Source organism: Bos indicus x Bos taurus, chromosome 10 (assembly GCF_003369695.1).
Source record: "Bos indicus x Bos taurus breed Angus x Brahman F1 hybrid chromosome 10, Bos_hybrid_MaternalHap_v2.0, whole genome shotgun sequence".
Classification (NCBI taxonomy): Eukaryota; Metazoa; Chordata; class Mammalia; order Artiodactyla; family Bovidae; genus Bos; species Bos indicus x Bos taurus.
This window is the reverse complement of record NC_040085.1, coordinates 76,403,488-76,426,589: the sequence shown is the minus strand read 5'-3', so window position 1 is coordinate 76,426,589 and position 23,102 is coordinate 76,403,488. Positions and strand designations below refer to the sequence as shown.

The window sequence follows — 23,102 nt, the reverse complement described above, 5'->3', positions numbered from 1 at the left end:
GGATAAGAGTACTTCCAGCACAAGGTTGGGTGGCCCTATACAGCATGGCTCATAGTTTCACTGAGTTAGGCAAGGGTCATGTTTCTGAGAGTTCTGACAAACGTGGTCTAGTAGAGAAGGGAATGGCGAAGCACTTCAGTATTCTTGCCTTGAGAACCACATCAACAGTATGAAAAGGCAAAAAGATAGGACACTGAAAGATAAACTCCCCAGGTCGGTAGGTGCCCAATATGCTACTGGAGATCAGTGGAGAAATAACTCCAGAAAGAATGGAGAGAGAGAGCCAAATCAAAAACAACACCCAGATCTGGATGTGACTGGTGATGGAAGTAAAGTCCAATGTTATAAAGAGCAATATTGCTTAGGAACCTGGAATGTTAGGTCCATGAATCAGGGTAAATTGGAAGTGGTCAAACAGGAGATGGAAAGACTGAACATTGACATTTTAGGAATCAGCAAACTAAAATGGACTGGAATGGGTGAATTTAACTTAGATGACCATTATGTCTACTACTGTGGGAAAATCCTTTAGATGAAATGGAGTAGCCATCAGAGTCAACAAAAGAGTCCGAAATGCAGTACTTGAATGCAATCTCAAAAATGACAGAATGATGTCTGTTCATTTCTAAGGCAAACCATTCAATATCACAGTAATCGAAGTCTATGCCCCAAACAGTAATGCTGAAGAAGCTGAAGTTGAACAGTTCTATGAAGACCTACAAGACCTTCCAGAACTAACACCCAAAAAAGATGTCCTTTTCATCATAGGGGACTGGAATGCAAAAGTAGGAAGTCAAGAAACACCTGGAGTAACAGGCAAACTTGGCCTTGGGAGTACAGAATGAAGCAGGGCAAAGGCTAATAGAGTTGTCCCAAGAGAATGCACTGGTCATAGCAAACACCCTCTTCCAACAACACAAGAGAAGACTCTACTCATGGACATAGATGGTCAATACCAAAATCAGATTGAGTATATTCTTTGCAGCCAAAGATGGAGAAGCTCTATACAGTCAGCAAAAACAAGACCAGGAGCTGACTGTGGCTCAGATCATGAACTCCTTACTGTTAAATTCAGACTTAAATTGAAGAAAGTAGGGAAAACCACTACACCATTCAGGTATGACCTAAAGCAAACCCCTTAGGATTATACACTGGAAGTGAGAAATAGATTCAAGGGATTAGATCTGATAGATAGACTGCCTGAAGAACTATGGAGAGGATCGTGACATTGTACAGGAGGCAGTGATCAAAACCATCCCCAAGGAAAAGCAATGCAAAAAGGCAAAATGGTTGTCTGACGAGGCCTTACAAGTAGCTGTGAATAGAAGAAAAGCAAAAGGCAAGGGAGAAATGGAAAGAGATACCCATTTGAATGCAGAGTTCCAAAGAATAGCAAGAAGAGATAAGAAAGCCTTCCTTAGTGATCAGTGCAAAGATAGAGGAAAACAATAGAATGGGAAAGTCTAGAGATCTCATCAAGAAAATTACAGATACCAAGGGAACATTTCATCCAAAGGTGGGCATAATAAAGGACAGAAATGGTATGGACCTAACAGAAGCAGATGATATTAAGAAGTTGATGGGCATAATAAAGGACAGATATGGTGTGGACCTAACAGAAGCAGATGATATTAAGAAGAGATGGCAAGAATATACAGAAGAACTGTACAAAAAAGATCTTCATGACCCACATAGTCACAATGGTGTGATCACCAACCTAGAGCCAAACATCCTGGAATGTGAAGTCAAGTAGCCCTTAGGAAGCATCACTATGAACAAAGCTAGTAGAGGTGATGAAATTCCAGTTGAGCTATTTCAAATCCTGTGAACGTGTTGCACTCAATATGCCAGCAAATTTGGAAAACTCAGCAGTGTTTCCAAAAGGTCAGTTGTCATTCCAATCTCAAAGAAGGGCAATGCCAAAGAATGCTCAAACTACTGCACAATTGTAGTCATCTCACATGCTAGCAAAGTAATGCTCAAAATTCTCCAAGCCAGGCTTCAACAGTATGTGAACCATGAACTTCCAGACGTTCAAACTGGATTTAGAAAAGGCAGAGGAACCAGAGGTCAAATTGCCAACATCCGCTGGATCATCAAAAAAGCAAGAGAGTTCCAGAAAAATATCTATTTCTGCTTTATTGACTACACCAAAGTCTTTGTGTGGATCACAACAAATTTTGGAAAATTCTTAAAGAGATGGGAATACCACACCACTTGACCTGCCTCCTGAGAAATCTGTATGCAGATCAAGAAGCAACAATTAGAACTGAATTCCAAATCGGGATAGGAGTGTATCAAGGCTGTACATTGTCACCCTGCTTATTTAACTTATAAGCAGAGTACATCATGAGTAACGCTGGCTGGAAGAAGCACATGCTGGAATCAAGATTGCCGGGAGAAATATCAATAACCTCAGATATGCAGATGACACCACCCTCATGGCAGAAAGTGAAGAAGAACTAAAAAGCCTCTTGATGAAAGTGAAAGAGGAAAGTAAAAACACTGGCTTAAAGCTCAACATTCAGAAAACTAAGATCATGGCATTTGTTTCCATCACTTCATGGCAAATAGATGTGTAAACAATGGAACAGTGACGGACTTTATTTGGGGGGGGGAGTTCCAAAATCACTGCAGATGGTGACTGCAGCCATGAAATTAAAAGACACTTACTCCTTGGAAGTAAAGTTATGACTATTCTAGACAGCATATTAAAAAGCAGAGATATTTCTTTGCCAACAAAGGTCCATCTAGTCAAAACTATAGTTTTTCCAGTAGTCATGTATGGATGTGAGAGTTGGACTTATAAAGAAAGCTGAGTGTCGAAGAATTGATGCTTTTGAACTGTGGTGTTGGAGAAGACTCTTGAGAGTCCCTTGGACTGCAAGCAGATCCAACCAGTCTATCCTAAAGGATATCAGTCCTGAATATTCATTGGAAGGACTGATGCTGAAACTCCAATACTTTGGCCACCTGATGTGAAGAACTGACTCATTTGAAAAGACCCGGATGCTGGGAAAGATTGAAGGCGGGAGGAGAAGGGGACGACAGAGGATGAGATAGTTAGATGGCATCACCAACTCAATGGACATGAGTTTGAGTAAACTCCAGGAGTTGGTGATGGACAGAGAAACCTGATGTGCTGAAGTCCATGGGGTCACAAAGAGTCGGACACAACTGAACTGATTTTAAGGTTCTTGTGAAAATTGTTTAAGAAAGCAATTAACATATTGCCAAGAGCCACAATAAATTTAATCTATATGGTAGTCTACGTTACGTTAAGTCACTTCAGTCGTGTCCGACTCTGTGTGACCCCATAGACAGTAGCCTACCAGGCTCCCCCGTCCCTGGGATTCTCCAGGCAAGAACACTGGAGTGGGTTGCCATTTCCTCCTCCAATGCATGAAAGTGAAAAGTGAAAGTGAAGTCGCTCAGTCGTGTCCAACTCTTAGCGACCCCATGGACTGCAGCCTACCAGGCTCCTCCATCCATGGGATTTTCCAGGCAAGAGTACTGGAGTTGGTTGCCATTGCCTTCTCCGATATGGTAGTCTAGAAGATGACAATTCAGTTTCCACAGTTCACTCAAGTTTAGATTTCAAAACTTGAGACCTTAACACATTATGGTGTAAGGAATTGTTCTTATCTTGAATTATGTTAAACATAATTGTTCTCAGTGCTCCATCCTCCTGTTGCTTCCACAGTTACAAAATTATCTAAACACCCCAATTCAATCTGAGGGGGTAAACTCTGAAACAGTACTAAAAGAGCTTAAAGAGTACCGTTTTTTAAATGTTCATGCTAAGTGACAACAAGATCTTATTGCTTTAAATAGCCTCTCAAAATTGAAAAAACTAAGTGAACTGCCCATAGATATGTAACATTTAAATAAATATCCCATTATGAAACATAAGTCCTAAAATAAAAATCAAATGACCCTTGTGGAAAAAAAAAAAGTGAGCTAATCAACCAACAATGAATTTCAATACAGCAATTTGATTAGAAAAATTTTCAGAAAAATTTTAACACATTCTAAATTATAACTGTGTTATATGATCAAGGTTTCTATTTCTTATTTGCTTTCCTCCAAACTTCTGTTATCTTACATAATTTCTTTCTGAGGGAAGGAGAGAAAAGAAATTAAATGCAACACATGACTCATATTTTAAGAAATTCTTCCTCCTTATAGTTGGTAAACACATTTTAAAACAAAATGAAAGACGATCACTTAAAAAGACACTTGGCTGAAATCCTCACACAGAAATAAAAATTTGAAATTACACCAAAAAAGAGAATTGATGGGTTTGAACACAGTTGTGTAAATGTTTTTCTAATAAATTTTTTCCATCATGCAATATATAGAGAGTTAAATTTGAAATTGTGGGAAACCACCATCCCACAGTAAGATCTACACGAAATTTTTACTTAATTTTTAAAAACATATAATAGCAAACAAAAAGCAAAAACTTGTAATAGCTTTTAATAATGGTTTTCTTTTTTTTCCACAGTAAACAGTTCTACTTTTTGGCAACCAATGCATAATGTGAATTTATTTAAGCCAATATAAACAAACAACTCTTCTATCTCAAGGTTTACAAACTTTAAAAATGGCAAACTTATTATGCAAGTACATAAACTCCCCTAACATGACTTCACACATACCAGATATTGGATGCTCTTCTTGCTGCTGGTTCAAAATTCACAAGTGACATATCACAGCCACCAGTCTCATAAAGCGTAGAAGAGAACTTACCTAGCAAATAAATCATTTGTTTAAAAAAGCCATTAGAATACTCAGAAATTTTTCATGAAACACTAATTTTAAACTTATTAAGAGTTTAAGAAAATGAACTGTAACTTCCTTTTTTCAAAATATTTAAAAAAACAATGATCTACATGTAATTCAGCATGACATAAATCAAAAGGGAATCCTAAACAGTGGACAAAATGTCAACATAAATAATCAGGTATTAAAAGTGATTTAAGTCAGCTTTACAAGAGCAGTCTTCTCTTTTCTCCTCCCAGAATGTTTTCAATTCAAGTTACAATATATACAAATTTAATGGTGTTTTAAGGTCATCTGACCACTAGTTACAAGTGGTAAGTGGCCATTTGGAAGGGCTGCTTTAAGTTTTAATACAGCTCAAACCGCAAGACAAAAAATTTGTGTGATTACCTTCAGAGTTTTTTGGTTTTATGTTACTTTTAAGAAGAAATGGTGTCAAAATGGATCTAAGGAAGTTCAATGAATAATGTATAATAATGTTGGTGATAATTAAACTATAATATTTAATGAACATTACTAGTTGTATGATTCTACAAGAACTCTATAGAGAAATTCAGGAACACAATTTGCTGTGGCTATCTATCTACAAAACTCTAAAAGGTTTAGAAACTTTGTTGATTGCAGAGGAATATAGGTTAAAAAAAAAAACTCTTACACAGATGAACTATTGAAGATAAAATGACTTCTGATAATGGAGTTTTAGAAATCTAAATACTAAAATTCATTCTATACTTTGAAGATCTATGACAGCCATATCAAATGGTGGGAAGGGAACATAAATAAAAAATACAAATTTCTAGTAGGACAATGCAGTATATAACTGAAACTGTTTGGATCTGGTCCAGGCTGCCTTTTGAATATTTATGAAGTTTTTGTTTTACTAGCTAGCATTACTGAGGTTATAAACATGAGAAATCTAAAGGACAATTTCAATTTGATGGCAAGGCTAAAAGATTTCTCTTCCATGACTACAATAAGAACAGGACACAATAAGAATTTTTATTTAAGTGAAATTCTTGAAAAATGACAATAAAATTCCCTCTAATATACTAATAATATAACCAAGGGTTTGCTGAACATTTCAACAATTACTTGATTCAAAAATGAGTAGAATAAGAAAAACTACTTAATTAAATAGGATTGTTTGAGTACTTATGGGTCATGGACAGAATATGAAAATATTTATAATATGGTCTTTTCTGTAGTAGCTGGTTTTTTTTTGGGGGGGTGGGGGTTAGAATACTTCTGAGATAAATTAGGAAAAAAATTCTATGAAATCCTTAACTCATTTGCTGTATTTCAAAGGAGGATTACTCAGCATGTAGGTTATCCAAAACTTCACTTTCTACCCCTCTGTCTTCTAGAAAGAGTTATTCATTCTTAGCACTTCTAACAGAAACCAGAATAAGAAATTAAAATGAAAGGATACCATTTTTTTGAAGTGATGGGGGGAGGGGTGTTTGCAGAAATTGCTAGTAAACAAAAAAGTTAAAAAATGCCTTGACTGAGATTGTTTTATTTTTAAATTACAATTTTTTATTCTGTACTCTTTTCTCACTTAGCATGGATAATCAGAGACTAGCTGTGCTACAACAATTAACTTACATTAGCAGAAAAAAAGAAACACCTGATCAAAACCACAGATTGCATGGAAGTGTAGAAGAACTATAAAATCATATTAAATGACTGAATCACACATTAACAGAGGGTGAAATCCAGTAAGAAAGGAATGTATAAATATTTGTGTTTATATCACATAATTTGTGTATATTTTCCAAGTAAGTTAGTTCTATATTCAATAAAATTTAAATTATTGGAGTATATTCTGAGCATTTAAGCATTCCATGGGATTTTTAGTAATATAAGTCCTATTCTTGGGCTATTAAAAATAATATTTGCATGCACCTGAAGTTAACTAGAATATTACTCTTTGTAATTTTCAAGTGAAACAGTAAATGATGATTAAGTCATTAACACAACTATGTTGTCCTTTATTTATGAATGTCTAGTATGAAACATAGAAATGTGTATTTTAAATAAAAATAAAAGATTCCTCCTCAAAAGTATTTTAGATAGAAAGCTGGAAAAAATGTTGTCATCCTATTACTATATAAATCTACAACTCTGAATACATACAAACTAGTGACTAACAAGTAATAAAATTCAAAAATTTCAACAAGGCATAAACCACGTGTAAGAAAAGGGCAGCTATCATTTCAACAAACATGCATGACTTCAACAGTTTTGGGTTTTTTTAAGATGCTTCTGTCTACCTACTAACTATAAACATGTTCAGGTTCATAAAAACATACATGGTATATTGCAGAACTAACTTAACTTGTATTAAGGCTTCCTGGTGTATTTCCAACTTAACTCCACCAAATGAACAGATTCTACATCCCTCTTATATCTCTGGGCCTGGCAACTGATAGCACTTCAGAAGTAACAAATGTTATTCATAAGATAACTCAGAAAAAAAATATTATATTAAAAAATGTTCAGTTTAGGGTTTCTGTGAAAAACTTGTAACATTTTAATATATTAATAAATTACTAAAAACATCTTTGAAAACAACCAAAATAGAAATAAGTACATTTTTCTATTGGTTTATAGAAATTAAGAATCTCTTAAATTTGCACAAATCTTCTTAGCAAACATAACAATTTCATATATATCTCATTTGAGATTAAGACTATAATCACAGTTAACTGTTCTTAACAACTAAGTAAATGTGCCCCTATTAATAATCCTATTTTAATACATTTGTGTATTAAGAAAAATATTTCTATTTAAATATTATTTCTAATGAACATAAATTGGGAAGTAGAATATTAATGAAATAAGTCCTCTTCACATATATTATGATTATATACTAAGTTATCGCATCCTAATTCAACTCCTAGATCATAATTAATAATATTTAATAGTTGGCTATCTGATGACATTAAAAGAAAAGCAATTTCTCACAAGACTGGAGTCTGAAATTTCAGACTTAATAATGAGATTGGTCATGATATAGTGTCTCTAAGATAAACAGATGTTAAGGTACCTGGTATTTATGTCTCAAATATTCAATAATGACTGTGATTATCTACAAAAATTCCATTTAATTACACAGAACTCTGTTTGTTTGTTTGTTTGTTTGTTGAGGTAGGAGAATTTCAAGTAATCACAGGTCAATAAATAAGTGATGAACAAGAAGGTAAGTAAAACTGAATACTGATTTAAAGAACAAGGACCCGTGAAGCATTTCACTGAAGCCACAAATGACACAGCAGACAGATTTAAAATGGAAAAACACAGATAAAAGACATAGAAATTAACAAGATTCTCTAATTAGTCCTATCAATAAAAATACTCACCACATAATACAAAGTTCAGTGAATAAGATCATGAGAAATGCTTATTGCTTTCTTAAAGTCACTCTCATTTATCTTAGAAAGAAGTGGCTACTAGAAGGGCAAATCATCCGTAGGGTTTTTCAAATCCTCCCAGTACCAACAATAAAGAAGGCCTCTTATATTTCTTGGATAATTTCCCTCTGCAGATCGCCTCCCCATTCCCACTTATCCTGGGTTCTCCAAGCCTAACCCTGATACACTGCTTGACGTCTCACTTCTCCAGCATTACTCTCAGGGCATGGAGGGGCTGGCTACAAGAACGAACAGACACAGATAGAAAGGAGAGGGCTTTACTAAGTGTCTTTAGAAGGCAATAGGGGACACAGAGGCGTGAGATGGGTGGGAGATGGGAAATTCAAGGGGGAGAGGACATCTCTGGCTGATTCACGTTGACGTACGACAGAAACCTGCACAGTGTTGTAAAGCAAATATCTTGCAATTAAAAAAGAAAAGATACGGCAAGAAAACGAGATCTGTTTTCAAATTTCTGTACCTAAATGTAATAAAATAGTACTCTCGCAAGGAAAAAAAAAAAAGGCAATGGGGGGAATACATAAATCTATATGACTCACTTGAGTACACTATAAAAAGTGCCTTTGTCTGATGGTGATGAGTATTGTGCTCACAATGCTATTTTAATGAATATATTACACTTTTAAGAGAGAAGGTTCCAATTTCTTGGATAGCATCCTCCCTTATCATCATGAGTGGTGCCTCAGTGCAGTCTCTGAGGAAACATGAGTTTTCCCCCAGACAGAAATGACTCATTTTACTGGTGCCTACAAGTTCATGGACCTATTTCTCCCTAGACAAGAGGTCAGTGAAGTTTCTCTGTAAGGGGCCACACAGTAAATACTTTAGGCTCTGTGGGCCAGATGGTCACTGGTGCCACAGTTCCAGTCTGCCACCATAGTGTGAGAGCAGCCACAGAAAACATGTCACATGTTCATTTACTTCATTTACAGAAACAAGCATCAAGCTGGATTTTAGCCTCTGGGCCATAGTTTGCTAATCTCTGTCCTGGACCAAAAGCCTTAGTCTTATAAAACCTCTTTAACTCTTATTCTAAATGGAAATCAAGTCACTATGCTACTCATAATTTAAAGTTTCAATACTGAGAACCAGTCCTTCTTCGTAGAATGTACAACACTGTGCTAAGTTTTTAAAACAGGAGAATAAGAAAAAGGGAAGGAAAAAGAAGTTATTTTAGAGGAAAACGAAGTTTAGAAGACTGCTTTTGAGTGACTGAACACACATGCGTGCGCACACACACACACACACACACACACAAAGGGAAAACAGATAACTGTTGCTTGGTAACAGTGAAAGAGATTTATATACCTGTGTATTTTACTGCCATGGTCACTGTTCTCTAGCTCTGATTTAACAAAACACTGTGTTAAGTAGTGTTGTGATTCATTAAGTGGAATCCCCAGATCAGGTGAACTGTCCAGAAGTGAAATATACAAGTTCATATTCTGATATAATTTCATCATCTCACATTTCTTTCGAAAGGACAAGTCCTCCTTAGTTTGAAAAAATACTCTATAACAATGACACTGATGACATTACAAGTGATTCAGATAAACAAAAAAAAGTCATAGACTGGGGAGAAGATATTTGTAACTTGCATCTGATGACTTAGTGGTATCTAAAATATCACAAGAACTGTTACATGTCAATAATAAGACAAACAGCTCAATTTTGAAAGTGAGGAAAAGATTTGGACACACTTCACGGAAGAAGATATATGCATAACTAATAAACCCATCAAAGGATCCTCATCACCCTTAGTCATAAGAGACATGTAGATTTAAACCACAGTAAGATACCGTTACACACCCATTAGGTCTAACATTAAAAAGCCAACAGTAACAAATGTCAGCAAGAATGGGAACAACTGGAACTCTCATACATGCCGGTGGGAAATATACAACTACTTTTGAAAACATTTTAGACATTTTAGCCACAACAGCCAATACCTGGATACAACATAAACTTGTCCATTGACAGATGAATGAATACACAATACAGAGGAAGCTCACAGCAGGAATATTCATCAGCAAGCAACAAACTGCTAACACATGCAACAACACGATGAATCTCTGAAGCATCACGCTAAGTGCAAAACTAAACACAAAAGGCCACATAAAATGTGAATGCATTTATATGAACTTCTAGGAGAGGGGAAAACAATGACACAAAGCACGGAGTGGATGCCTGTGGCCAGGAGCCAAGGAGGCATGGACGGCAACAGGGCCACAATCTCTTGGTGAAAACGTTCTGTATCTTGATTTCACAGGTGTGCACATCTGTTAAAACTCACAAATTGTACATGTTGGAGGGATACAATTTATCATGCCTAAATTTTATGTCAATAAAGTTGATTTAAAAACAAAGAAGAAAAAAAAGATGGACCGAGTAAAAGACAAAGTAGATAGATAAGCATGAGACAGCATGTAGTCAGTGAAATTCCCACAAGTAACTAATCAAGGTTTTGGACAGTGAGTGACATTTGTTGCTTTGTTTTGGTGTTTCATTTAAAAAATATGACACATTGAAAGACTGAAAGCAGTATATAAAATGAAGAAAGTTCTCACCCACCAGAAAAACCCAGAGCAGATTCTATGTTCTTCTGAACAATTTTTATCTACATTTGCTTACTAAATAGCTTAACTTTTCATGTCGATAACATATACACATCAAGTTCTGAATATTATAGCTATGTCCATGAATAGAATAACACAGGAGGGGTTCTCTAGTAACAAACATTTAGTCTGTTTCAAAAGTACAAGCAATGGTATGATAAATATCCGTGTACATATACATTTGTATGTTTGCAAAACCTGTAGATTAAAATATATAGGCATTTTTGGTCTACTGTTCTAAACTGTCCTCCAAAAACGTTCAATCTTTTAGTTGTCTACATCTCCAGACCTTTCCAAAAAAAGATATCACTATACATTCAGTAGATGAAAAATATCTTAATCCTATTTTTAATTTGCAATTTTAAAAAATTATGAGCAAAGTTGAACTGTTTGCCAATAATTGCAAGCCACTTGTAACGTTCAACTTTTCCAATAGGTCATGGATCTTTATCTTATTGATGTGAAGCACTTTTTGTCTTATTGTGGAGCCTGGCGAGCTACAATTCATGAGATCTCAAGAGTCGGACTCGACTTAGCGCTATCTTTCTTTCGTCTCGTGGCAAAGATGAATGACTGACCTCCAGTATTCATCTTGTCCTTACCCCTTTTAAAAACAGGACTTCCCCCTCACTGAATTTCAGCTGAGTCTACGTCTATGTGGGCTTCTCAAGTGGCACAGTGGCAAAGATTCCACCTGCCAATGCAGGAGACACATATTCAGTCCCTGGGTCGAGAAGAGTGTCTGGTGGAGGGCATGGCAACCTGCTCCAGTATTCTTGCCTAGATCCCATGGACAGAAGAGCCTGGGGGCTACAGTCTATGGGATTGCGAAAGTCAGACAGGACTGAGCAACTGAGCACCACCACCACTATGCTATGTACTTAGAGACCTCTCCCAGCCTCTCCTGCAGCTAGAAGAAAGTGACAGGCGGATTTCCCAAGTCACAAATTGAAAGATAAAGTCTAGCTATCCTTGACTTTTTATTTTAGCGCCCCTCCTCACCGCCCTCCTGTTGGGGGGAAATGTCAACAACTGGAGCAGTCATTATGGACCAGGCAGGGAAGCTGTATGTGGAAGATAAAAAGAACCAACCCACCTCTAAGGACAGCTCTCAACAGACTATTACGAGAGAAATGTAAACTTCTCTCTAATTTCAGTCACTTGATAGGGGAGGACAGGTCTCTCAATTAAAGACTCTACATACATTCTAACTGATGTAACACATACTAATCAACTTTAATTTAGAATCTTAATGTTAGAAAGCAGTTTAAATCTAGTGTTTCCGTGAATTCTTTACAACACAGACTGGCAAGAGACAAATCAGCTATCTCAACCACTTTCTAGAGTAGTTCATGCATCTGAAACTTCTAAAAATAATATGCCAGTCTTTTCACAGTAACAACAGTAAACTTCTGAGCATTTCCAGGAAATGAAGATTAGGGTGGATGAAATAAAATTTATCTAGGTTTACTTTTAGTTTTAGTACTTGGGATAAAAATGACACTTTCAAACCCTGCCAGATAAAGAGTAAACTAGTACAGGCTTTCCATAAAGCAATTAAGAGTATACATCAAGGTCGCAATAATGTTTTTTCCCCTTGACAGATGATTCCATTTCACTGTATTTATCTTAAGGAAATAATCACAGCTGCACAGAAAAGTCTGTGTGAAGGATATTCTCCAGATTATTACAATAGAAAAATATCAGGAATCACCTTGAAGACTAACAGTGGGGTTAGTCAACTATTTTAATAAATAATGTTAACAACAGCAATCATTATTTATGTAATTAACTTACTAGTAGGCATTGTTCTAATTGCCTTGCATATTTTAATAGATATAATCCTCACCAAAAACCTATGAAGTATATTACCGCCCCCTTTTGATACACGAGGAAACTGAGGCACAGGGAGAGAAAATAACTTGCCCAAGATCACATAGCTACAGCTAAAAGTAGAAGAGCTTGAATTTGAAGCCAAGAAGTTTGATTCTAGGGTCCACTATTCTATACTACCTTTCATGTGCTTTCCAGTGATAAAATAGTAGGTAGTCAATAAGTTAAAAAGCAATAGCATTAATAAATGTTTAAATGTGCTAAAAGAAAAAAGCAAAACTCATACAGTGTCATAAAAGTCATACATCATCATCCCAGTTCTTCGTTAGAAAAGTATATACATGTATGTAATAAAAAAGAAAGGAAAAAGTATAAAATGTGAATAGTGACTCTCTGAGTGATATGACTGTTGCTGTTTAGTCACTAAGTTGAGTGATAAGATTACAGATGACTTAATCTTCTCCATTTTATTTTCCAGTAACTTGTATTAGAACATGCTTTTCCCATCCTTATACCAAAAAGGAAAATGAAGGAGTTTTACTGTTTCAATAAACATTTTACTTTCATTTATACATGTAATACTTTATGTTGCCCTCCCCTGCAAAAACATACAAAAAAGAATTTGTATTAAAAAGCAGTAAAGAACAAGATCAAGGCTGTTGCAAAAAAGAATGTAACTTTTAGTTTAGATGAATGAAAAAAATCTACTGTAACACAAAAGACTAAAGTATGGACTCCAAGGTTCCTTAAAGCCATCTTGACTTTGTATTTATAGTAATAAGAAGTATTTAATGACACAGCCCAAAATGTTAGTCTATAATACATATAACTTTTTTAACACTAAATAATAAAAATCACTGAAAGTATTATAAATCACCTGAGTACTTTTTAAGTAAAAAATTTAAGAGCCTCCAAATTGTATTTCTCCGTACTAATGCACAGTTGCTATAAACTATCTAAGGGCAATAGGGTGTTAGCAGATTTCTGTTAAGTCTTTTTCTAGAGCTGACCACAATTTCAAAGTAGTAAGTTCTGTAGTAAAGAGGATTATCTCAAGAACACCTTCTTTGTAAATAGTTGTACAGTAATGAAACAAAAGAAAACCTTAGAAAAATCAATTCATTACTCTCTCAATCTCTAATACATTAAGGATATTAAGAAAGTCTTAAAATTCAGAGGCATACTACCTATGATATCTCTATACTTATGTCTTGGTAAACATAAAACTCTGTTGTCCTCATTTCTTGCCTAGAACAGCATTTTTATTTTTCACATGAAAATAATTTTATATATACTTCTCAATACTCATCACTACCAATTTCAAACACACACACACAAAAACATAAATTTTCCTATTTTACCTGATCCTATCTACAACAATTCTTCTGAGATGCTGTGTTATATATATGAATAACCTGTTTCATCACTATATCAATTTATTAGTCCTATGTTACAAGTGGAAGCCAGGATTAACATAAAAACTGACTCTCTTCAGTGACTTACCTGGGTAATATGCAAAAGCTTGTTTTATTTAGTAAAATTGAAGTTTCAAAGTTTAGTATGAAATCAACCACAAATCAGTTAAATTCAACAAAAGGCTCATAAAAAGAAAATTACCCTTTAGGATACATTGTTTTTGTTTTTTTTTTTTAAAGGACAAAATGTTACATTGAAAGATTTGATAAATTTTTTAATGGTAAATTTCAAGATTATAACTTTAAAACTTATCCATCATTCATATAATTAAACAAAGTTTGCACGGAAATTCAGTCTACAAATAAGAAAGGAAACCATTAAATTATTCAGATCAGGTTCTAAATTATACACTTAAGATTCAGTTTTAGAAATTAATTATGATGAACAATTATGCCTGCTGAAAATGGATGATGAAAATGTATTTTCCTGTGCTGAATAAACTACTAATAAACCATATAATGCCATCTTCATTGAACTTTTCTACCATATCCAGTGCTACCTGATAGTCTTGAAATGCTAGTTAAAATGTAACAGAAAAATAAGGATTCTCAGGGTTTAGTAGAGGAAATGCATGTCATCAATTATTATGACACCACAGAGTAAAAATGTCAAAAACACAGTTAAGGAAAACGACTTAGGCTTGGAATTAAACAAGCCTGACTCCAAGTTTCCTTTAACTGAAAAAGGCAAATATCTCTCACTTTAAAAAGTAAACATACAATTACAACATATACATGAATACACATACAAACATTTATATGTACTCAAACATATATATAAATACATATGAGTGTATATATGTATGTTTCAGTATGTGTGTGTTACATAAATATATTATGTATATATAAAAATTTTAACATGTAAAAATTATACATTTAAAATTTTCAGTTGAAGAAGCTAAGTTTGGAAGGGAAATTCTTTGTAAGTATTCCATACTTTTAGGGAACAACATGGCTAACTTTAACATGTTTGAGTATACAGTATCCCAATTCAGTCCCATGAAATTATTTAACTACTGTTAATTAAAATCACGTTGAAGATTAAACTATGCAACACAAATATTCTAGTGGAATACATTATAAAAATCAGTATCTCTGTCAGTTCCTTCAACTTCAGCTGCAAGTTCATTTTTAGAATCTTTTCTTAGTCAACCTTCTGTGCTATGAAATGAACGGATATACACTGTCCACTGACTGTGTATTTTGTACTAATTATTACTAGGCGTTCAATTTGACAACACTCAACTATAAGAGAGGCCAAGAACTATCAGAAAGCAGTTAAAACAAAAGCTAAAATCCAAATGTTAAATGAATGTCCTGAATATTCACCAGTAGATGCTAAGTTGATAATGTACATATTCTCAATCATCTATGAATATGATTTCTCGCTTAGCAAGTTTTTTGAACAAATTAAGAATTTTTACAGAGGAAAATCACCTACTAGTTCAATTTATTCTTCATTTGACAAAAGTTTAAAAAACCCAAAATGAACCAAATCTAAGCTTAGTTAATCTACTACGAAATGACCAATGGACAGTGGTGATAGTAAATGTAATTGTACAGGTACAAATCGACAAGTCCTCCAAACATAGGAACTTTGAGTTAACCCAAGAGAAATGTCAATAAAAAGATACTATTTACTCAATATATTTGCAACTGATCAAAGCAGGTAACTAAACTGAAGTCTACCTTACTCTCTCAAACAGATTCCCTGACCTCTTCAAATTACAAACTCCAGAGCATAAGCACTCTAAAATTAAAATGTCTTATTTCCTTCTCATTTTATTTAGAAATCACCATAGGTTCTAATGTTCTAACAGATAGGTTTTAAACAGATATCATTTTCAACTTTCTATAAAGTTTGCTAAAGTTGATGATTTTCATCAATATGCATATCTAATACTCACTAATTTTCTCTGTAACAGTTTTTACAAAACAGAAAGAGAGTCAATTAACAGCATGACATTTTTTATACCTAATTTGGGCACCCTCTACCAATTATATCCTTCTCGTCAAACCATCAGCTAGATCACCTTCGTTATAAATCAAAGACAGTTATAACATGGAGAAACAAAATCACAGTAAGCAAATAAAATACTTTGAAATGTATATTTCTGAATAACAAGATTTTCTTCAACTGCTACTAATCTGCATTTTGAGCACAAGAAAGCTGACCTGGAGAGAGAAATAGAAAACAAACTAGTATAAAATACTGTTTCTCTAACACATTACTGAGGCTTAAAACTCTACCACCTCTCTGAGACTTAACTGTTTAATAACTTATATTTTCTATTTATAGATGTATTAACAGGAAAAAAGAAAAAAAATTTATAAAGTTCTTTGATTTGAATATACAGCCATGATGTTCTCAAGGTACTGCATTTAGAATTACATTAAGTCCTACTTCAGGTGACAGACACTGAAGTAAAATATAGAATACCTAAAAGAAAGATTATATAGTAATAGGCCATTAGAAAGTATTTTTGCCTTCCCTACAGCAGAGAATTTAGAGAAATGAAGGTTCAATCAAAATAATTTTTAAAAACTCAGCATTTCACCACGTGGTACAAATACCAAGAAATAGCAAAATTGCCCAAATCATTACAAGAGGACAGTAAAGTGTGAACATTTATTGATACTTATTAATAACAGACATGCTCAGAAGAAAACGAAGAGTATGAATTGAGAGAAACAGAAAAGGTAAAAGCAAAAAAATTTTCCTAATACACACTGCAAATCCTGTAAAAAGTACTCTTATGTGTAGTTCCAAAATGAAGCTATCTCAGGAAAGAACTGTAATCATTGTTACCCATTATCTGCTATATTCAAGTTTTATGCCACCAAGATTACATAAGGCCTGCATACCAAGTTCATCGTGCAAACTGCTGCCGCCTACAGCAGATGCATTGTCATGTGATGCTTCTAAGTGGACACTCCCATTTCTCACCAGCAAGGAGGCACTAGCACTGAGCACTGCAGCCTGGGAAGGGGGGCGGGACTGGACTCTGACCTGGGCTGTGGACTGCTGGCCTTGCTGACCATCTTGAAGGCTAGGAAAAAACATGGATTGGGGAGACATTACAGGGAAGAAAAGAGAAAACAATAGCTAGAAGTCAATATAGAAAACTAATTTTTTTTAAAAAGGTGTCAGTGTAACCTAAGAAAGAGCCAACAAACTTTATAAAATATGCAGATTATACTGCTGTCTTGAAAATTCTGGTTTTTTGAAATCTGATTCATGGTGATGAACACAGAAAAAAATTCAATGTATATGCAGAGCAACCAATCTGTAACATCTTTCCAACTCAAGTCAACAAAGTTCTAGTATAAGGAAAAAGAAAGCAACAAAGAAGAGTCACAAGTACATTAAATACATATAGGCTATAGCTGGTCCCTCAAATAATACTTATTTTTAAGTTCAATATGCACTTTTATTTATAACCCTGATACAATTATTCTAGAATTGTTCTTTCAAATATTCTTGCATCTGAAATTCACAATAAAACAAAATTTCTATGCACTTGAAAACCAAAGAATCTTTATCAAATGCAACCAAGGTAACAATTCAGAATCAAAAGAAAATCACAAACTAGTGAAGAAAACCAGAATTAAAAAAACAAAACAAAACTGATTCAACCAAGTGAAATAGAAATGACTGCTGAGATGCTATATTAAATATTTTTTCTATGAAAAGCCTACATATTTCTAAAATAAAGTCACAGGCTTTATATACAGGTGTTAGTTAACAGTAATTACGTTCCCTTAGTGAATTTTGATCTTATCTTTCCCAATTCATACTCAAGTTTCATTACAGAAATCCATCATTTTAGAAAACCTTAGAAATAATTTAGAAGCCAGTAATTATTCAAGGAATATTAGTCTTTTCAAAATTTTATAACAATTTTAAAATATTTAGTATTTCATGATTATAAGTTAAAATTATCTAAACGTTATAATTTTGATGATTTTAATTATCTAAAAAGTAGATAAAACTAAGAAACTATTAACTCATTTTTAATTTTTACATATTTATTTTAAAACACTAAGAACTTAAATTTTCTTAGTATAACATTCATATTTAAACTGATGAAACTGATGAGAACACTTTGAGTATAATTATACATCCTCCTCTACATGATGTTCAATGCCATTCTGCACTGTTATTAAAATTATTAGACCTTTTAGGAATTAAAAGAATGCTACTAACAACAGCCTTATGCAGTATTACTTTCAGGAATATCAACTTCTCTCTAATCCTCTGAATTAAAAGGAGTGCTTTCTCTGATGTCTACAAGACAACAAACTAATCTGCTATAGACTCGGAAGAGAGCTAAATTTGAAGTACAATTGAGCCTCAAACAACATGGGGGACAAGGCACCAAATCTCAGCAGAGTCGAAAATCCATGTATAACTTATGGTGCCCCTCCTTATCCAAAGATCCAACCAACGACGGATCATGTCATTCTGTACTATTTATTATTGAAAATACCCACATGTAACTGAACCCATGCAGTTCAAGCCCATGTTGTTTAAGGGTCAACTGTAACCATGAAATAAAAAAGAAAAATACTGCATACATTGCTTAAAGCTGTGGTTATGGCAGTAGAACATACTCTGGAACTATAGCCATATGTGACTAAAGTAACTAAAATGTTCGCTCCTCAATCATGCTAACCATATTTCAAGTGATCAAGAGACATGCAACATAGACAGTGGCTACCACAGCCACCAGGGCAGGCCAAAGCTGGCAGTCAGTGTTTACCATACTGGATAGTGCAGATTACAGACTATATCCACCACCACAGAAAGTTCTATTAATCACCACTGCCTGAAACATTCGTGTTTTCAGGCCTCTTTTAGAGCCAATGAGAGCCAATAAAAACTATATACTCTAAGTAGAGCACAGGAATGTATACAACATATTAAAAAGATCAAGTCTACAAAGACTTGTCAACACTCATTGGCACTAACTTTTAAAGTCATAATTTTAAAGGTATTCACTTAATAATGTCTTGCAGTCTGTCTGTCTGCGAGTAGAATATTTGTACAACAGAAATGAATCAAGAGGTGATCTTGGGAACTAATATACTAAAACGTTTGTTTCTTACGTACATCAACAGTAAGTCTGTCCTTGGAAGCCATCTAAATTTATCCATACACTTTACCCAAAAGACCAAATTTCACAAGGGAAAAATTTTTCAGCTCAAGTATGATGACTCTTCAGATTTGGAAGGTAAAATATTAAAATTTATGTGTGTGTGTATATACACACTCAATACATAAACATATATATATATATGCTCAGCAAATTTTGCCAATTTTTTCAATTAAAATCATAAATAAAGGTGCTCTATGGCAGTCAGATATATTCTAGAGTGAGTGTATTGAGAATACACTTTTCTTCAACATATTCATATATATATAAGGTTTTCAAAGTACTAGGCAATGTATGAAAATCAACTCCAGAACAAAGAAAATTAGCCAAAATCTATGCAGTTATAAATGTCAAGTTTCTGAACATCAAAAGGGAGAAAAAAAATGTTTATGTCCCTTGAATTCCAAAAAGCCTATTATTTTTGCACAAATTGCCAGGAAAACTATTCCTGGAGGGTTGTATTTCATCTTAAACTAATAACTGACAAAAATTAATCTTTTCTATAATACCAATTTTATGTCAAAACTACCAGTTTCAGAAAAGACAGCAACTATTTCACAATGTGGCAAAAGATAGAAGTTTAGGTTTCTAAACTATCGGCTATCAGTAGCATCACTGACACGTTATCCTAATAATTAAATTTGCTTTCCAAATTTAAATGATAAAAAAATATAATTGGTATTGGTCTTTCCTTCCTCTTAGCACTTATTTAGTAGTAACACATTCTGCTGTATGCTGATTTTTATCTTTGCATGTATCTTTCCAACTAAACAAACTCTGAGTATGATTACATTACTACTATGGGTCTCCAGATTTCCGAGAGTACTCAGTGTCTTGAATACAGTGCACAAACGTAAGTATTTGGTGGATTCATTCCTGAGTACCAAAAATGATATGAATTTCCAATTACCAACTCAGTTATAACTATGACCTTATTTGATTACAGGTCTTTCACTCTATTTTAAAAATAAATCTAACTATATAGTAAAGCTTTTTTCCCTTCCCCAAATGCACTGATGGTCTACTTTCATTCCAGTCTATTAACTAGAGTTCTAAAAGATACCACATCTAGGCTGATAAACACAAAACTAACTCTTAGTAGTAGTATTACATAATCTTTAAATATTCATCTGTTTTCATCTCTAGTAACTGGGAAGAAGTAGTAAGGGCCTACAAGGTTAACTTAAGTTAGAAAAAAAAAACAACCTTTAAAAATAATTCTGAAATAGGATATTCTAACTAGCATTTTAAAATATATGCAAATTCTCTTTGTGAGGAAATGGATGATTCACTCCCAATCCTTGGATACATATTTTTTATGAAGTTGCTTTTTAGACTGTCGATTACTTACATTATTCATTAAAGTTTAAAATAAGTTAATATATTTTTACTGGTATCTACAGAATAATTATAATTAAACTATCATCATACCTATTCCATTTCTTTCTGACAAGTTTTTCAAAACCATGCTATCTTATATTTAAAGATGACAATATTATATAACTTACACTGAGAGTATCACTATACTTCACCTGAATATTTTTACAATTAAAAAAATACAATTTTTATTAAATTGGCGTTTCTAATTCATCACAGCTAAATTTTATCTTATTTTATTCATGATGTAGTCAGCCTCTTTAAGATACACATAATCTTTGCACTGGAAATATCATGGAACCTTAGGTTCAAGGGGTTGCAAAGAGTTGGACACGACTGAGCGACTGAACTAACACAATTTACATGCTGACTGACTACTGGAAGACTACTTTACAAAAATCCTAAAGTGAGCCCTTTACAAATAAATAGCTCATACCATATCCTCATTTGAATGGTGATGTATTTAAAATGCTAAAAAAAAAAAAAAAAAAAAAAAGGAGAAATCCTATGTGGTTGTCTGGAGTTAGCACAGTTCTTTAATATTCCACCAGGCAGAGAAAACAAAATTGTCTACATTTGTTTAGTGAGTGAGATCCAAAGAATGAAAGGATTTATAAAGACTAAAAATAGAAGGTTAAAAAAAAGGATTAAGAAATATCAACATGGAGTAAGAAGGTAAGCAAAGAATATGTTTATGGCAAGTATTATTCAAGGAGAAAAAAGAGGTTAGAAAACACAAAATAGAAAATGTAAAATGAAATTTTACGGTGAATTCTTTCTGCAGGTTGGCACTACACACCCTAAATCCATTAGCAAAAAAAGTTACTTCAGGGAGCAAAGGAAATAGAAGAGGAGGCCCACTAAAAGCAAAGGCACTCAGAAAAGATTTCTAGACCGAACGCTTCTTTTAAACGGTTGCCTTCTCATTTTTACTGCAGAATTAAAGGAACATGATCTATGAAAGATGAAGTTCCTGATTGTAATGTAAAACTCAGAAAAATAATTGTCTTAAATACCAAGGGAAATATACAAAAAATAGCAATTTAAAAAAATAAGGATTTTGCTACTTTCAGGAACCAGATTTTAACAAGGGAAGAGATTTATCTCTTCAAACCTACCATGCATTCAACAGCAGTTATTTCATCAAATATTCTTCTTTTTGAATTTCAAAATATAGGAAAATAACTTGGATAATGGAGCCTTTAGATGCAGAGATTAATAAAAGTGTATGGTGTAATAATATCCCCAGAGACGGGAACAGCTACCCACTCCAGTATTCTTGCCTAGAGAATTCCAGGGACAGAGGAGCCTAGCGGGCTACAATTTCTATGGAGTCGCAAAGAGTCAGACAGGACTAAGCAGCTTTCACTTCCACTATAATAACATACACATGGTTTAATGAATAAGCTAACACATAATTTCATCCATATTTGTATTCTTAAAGCACAAGTCTTTTGAATAGGTTTTTTTTTAATATCTCTAATTCAAGCCACAGACTCATTATATCTGACATAATTAAGGATAAAAAAGCTTAAGAATTTCAATAAAAATTTACTCCCAAGATTATAAAGAAGCTTTCTTACTTAGGAACAGTAGCAAAAATAAAAATGCTTTTGTTCAGCATATGGAGGTTGAGAAATTCAACAAATATGTACATACAAATACATAGTGTATACACATCACCAATTGACCATGAAAGTCACTTAGTTGTGTCTGACTCTTTGCAACCCCATGGATTGTAGCCCACCAGGCTTCTTTGTCCATGGAATTCTCCAGACAAGAGTACTGGAGTGGGGTGCCATTTCCTTCTCCAGGGGATCTTCCTAACCCAGGGATCAAACCCCGGTCTCCTGCATTGGCAGACAGATTCTTTACCATCTGAGCCACCAGAGAAGCCCCCAGTTGACCATACATTACCAAAAACTAAATATTCTAGTTCTGCATCATTTACTAAGCCCTAGTGATTAACTTTCAAGCAACACAAAATAAAGTATACCATCTTTTAATGAAATAAAATAATCAAACTGGTTTATCAAGCTGATATCCTCAGTAAGCTCATCACTCAGTCCATATTTGCTCATATTGAACACTGTTTAAGGTGCTGGGAAAATATATTGAATTAATTACTAACTTGGAATAGGAAAAAAATAAAAAGCTAACTTAAGGCCTCTATTTACATTTATATAACTGCCCTAAAAATAATTTTTGTGATTTAAAATTGACTAAACCAATCTGATCATTTTGTTTATAATGCAACATAAGACATGCATGGTGCAATAGGCTCACAGTCACATGCAGAGAAAGTCTAAAGAAGCTTAAAGATATAGAGAAACTGGAAGAAAAAGAAAAACAAAAGTATTTAATAAATGCTTTCTTCAGACTGACAAAACAGGTTAGAGGTCTGTTACAATGCATGCTAAGCTTGGT

At 33.9% G+C, this 23,102-nt stretch overlaps 1 protein-coding gene across 6 annotated transcripts in view; it reads right to left on the bottom strand.

Annotated features, from left to right (window-relative positions):
- The window catches only part of PCNX1 (pecanex 1), a 184,376-nt gene that overhangs the window by 90,380 nt on the left and 70,894 nt on the right, over positions 1–23,102 (bottom strand). For 3 of the 6 annotated variants that reach the window (XM_027552305.1, XM_027552307.1, XM_027552306.1), the window contains exons 8-9: positions 17,008–17,192; positions 4,662–4,752 (exon numbers count right to left, since the gene is read on the bottom strand). In XM_027552305.1, coding sequence (XP_027408106.1) covers positions 4,662–4,752; positions 17,008–17,192 — 276 coding nt within the window. The remainder of the gene's footprint in view (positions 1–4,661; positions 4,753–17,007; positions 17,193–23,102) is intronic. The other 3 variants (XM_027552308.1, XM_027552309.1, XM_027552310.1) reach the window with 1 other exon arrangement.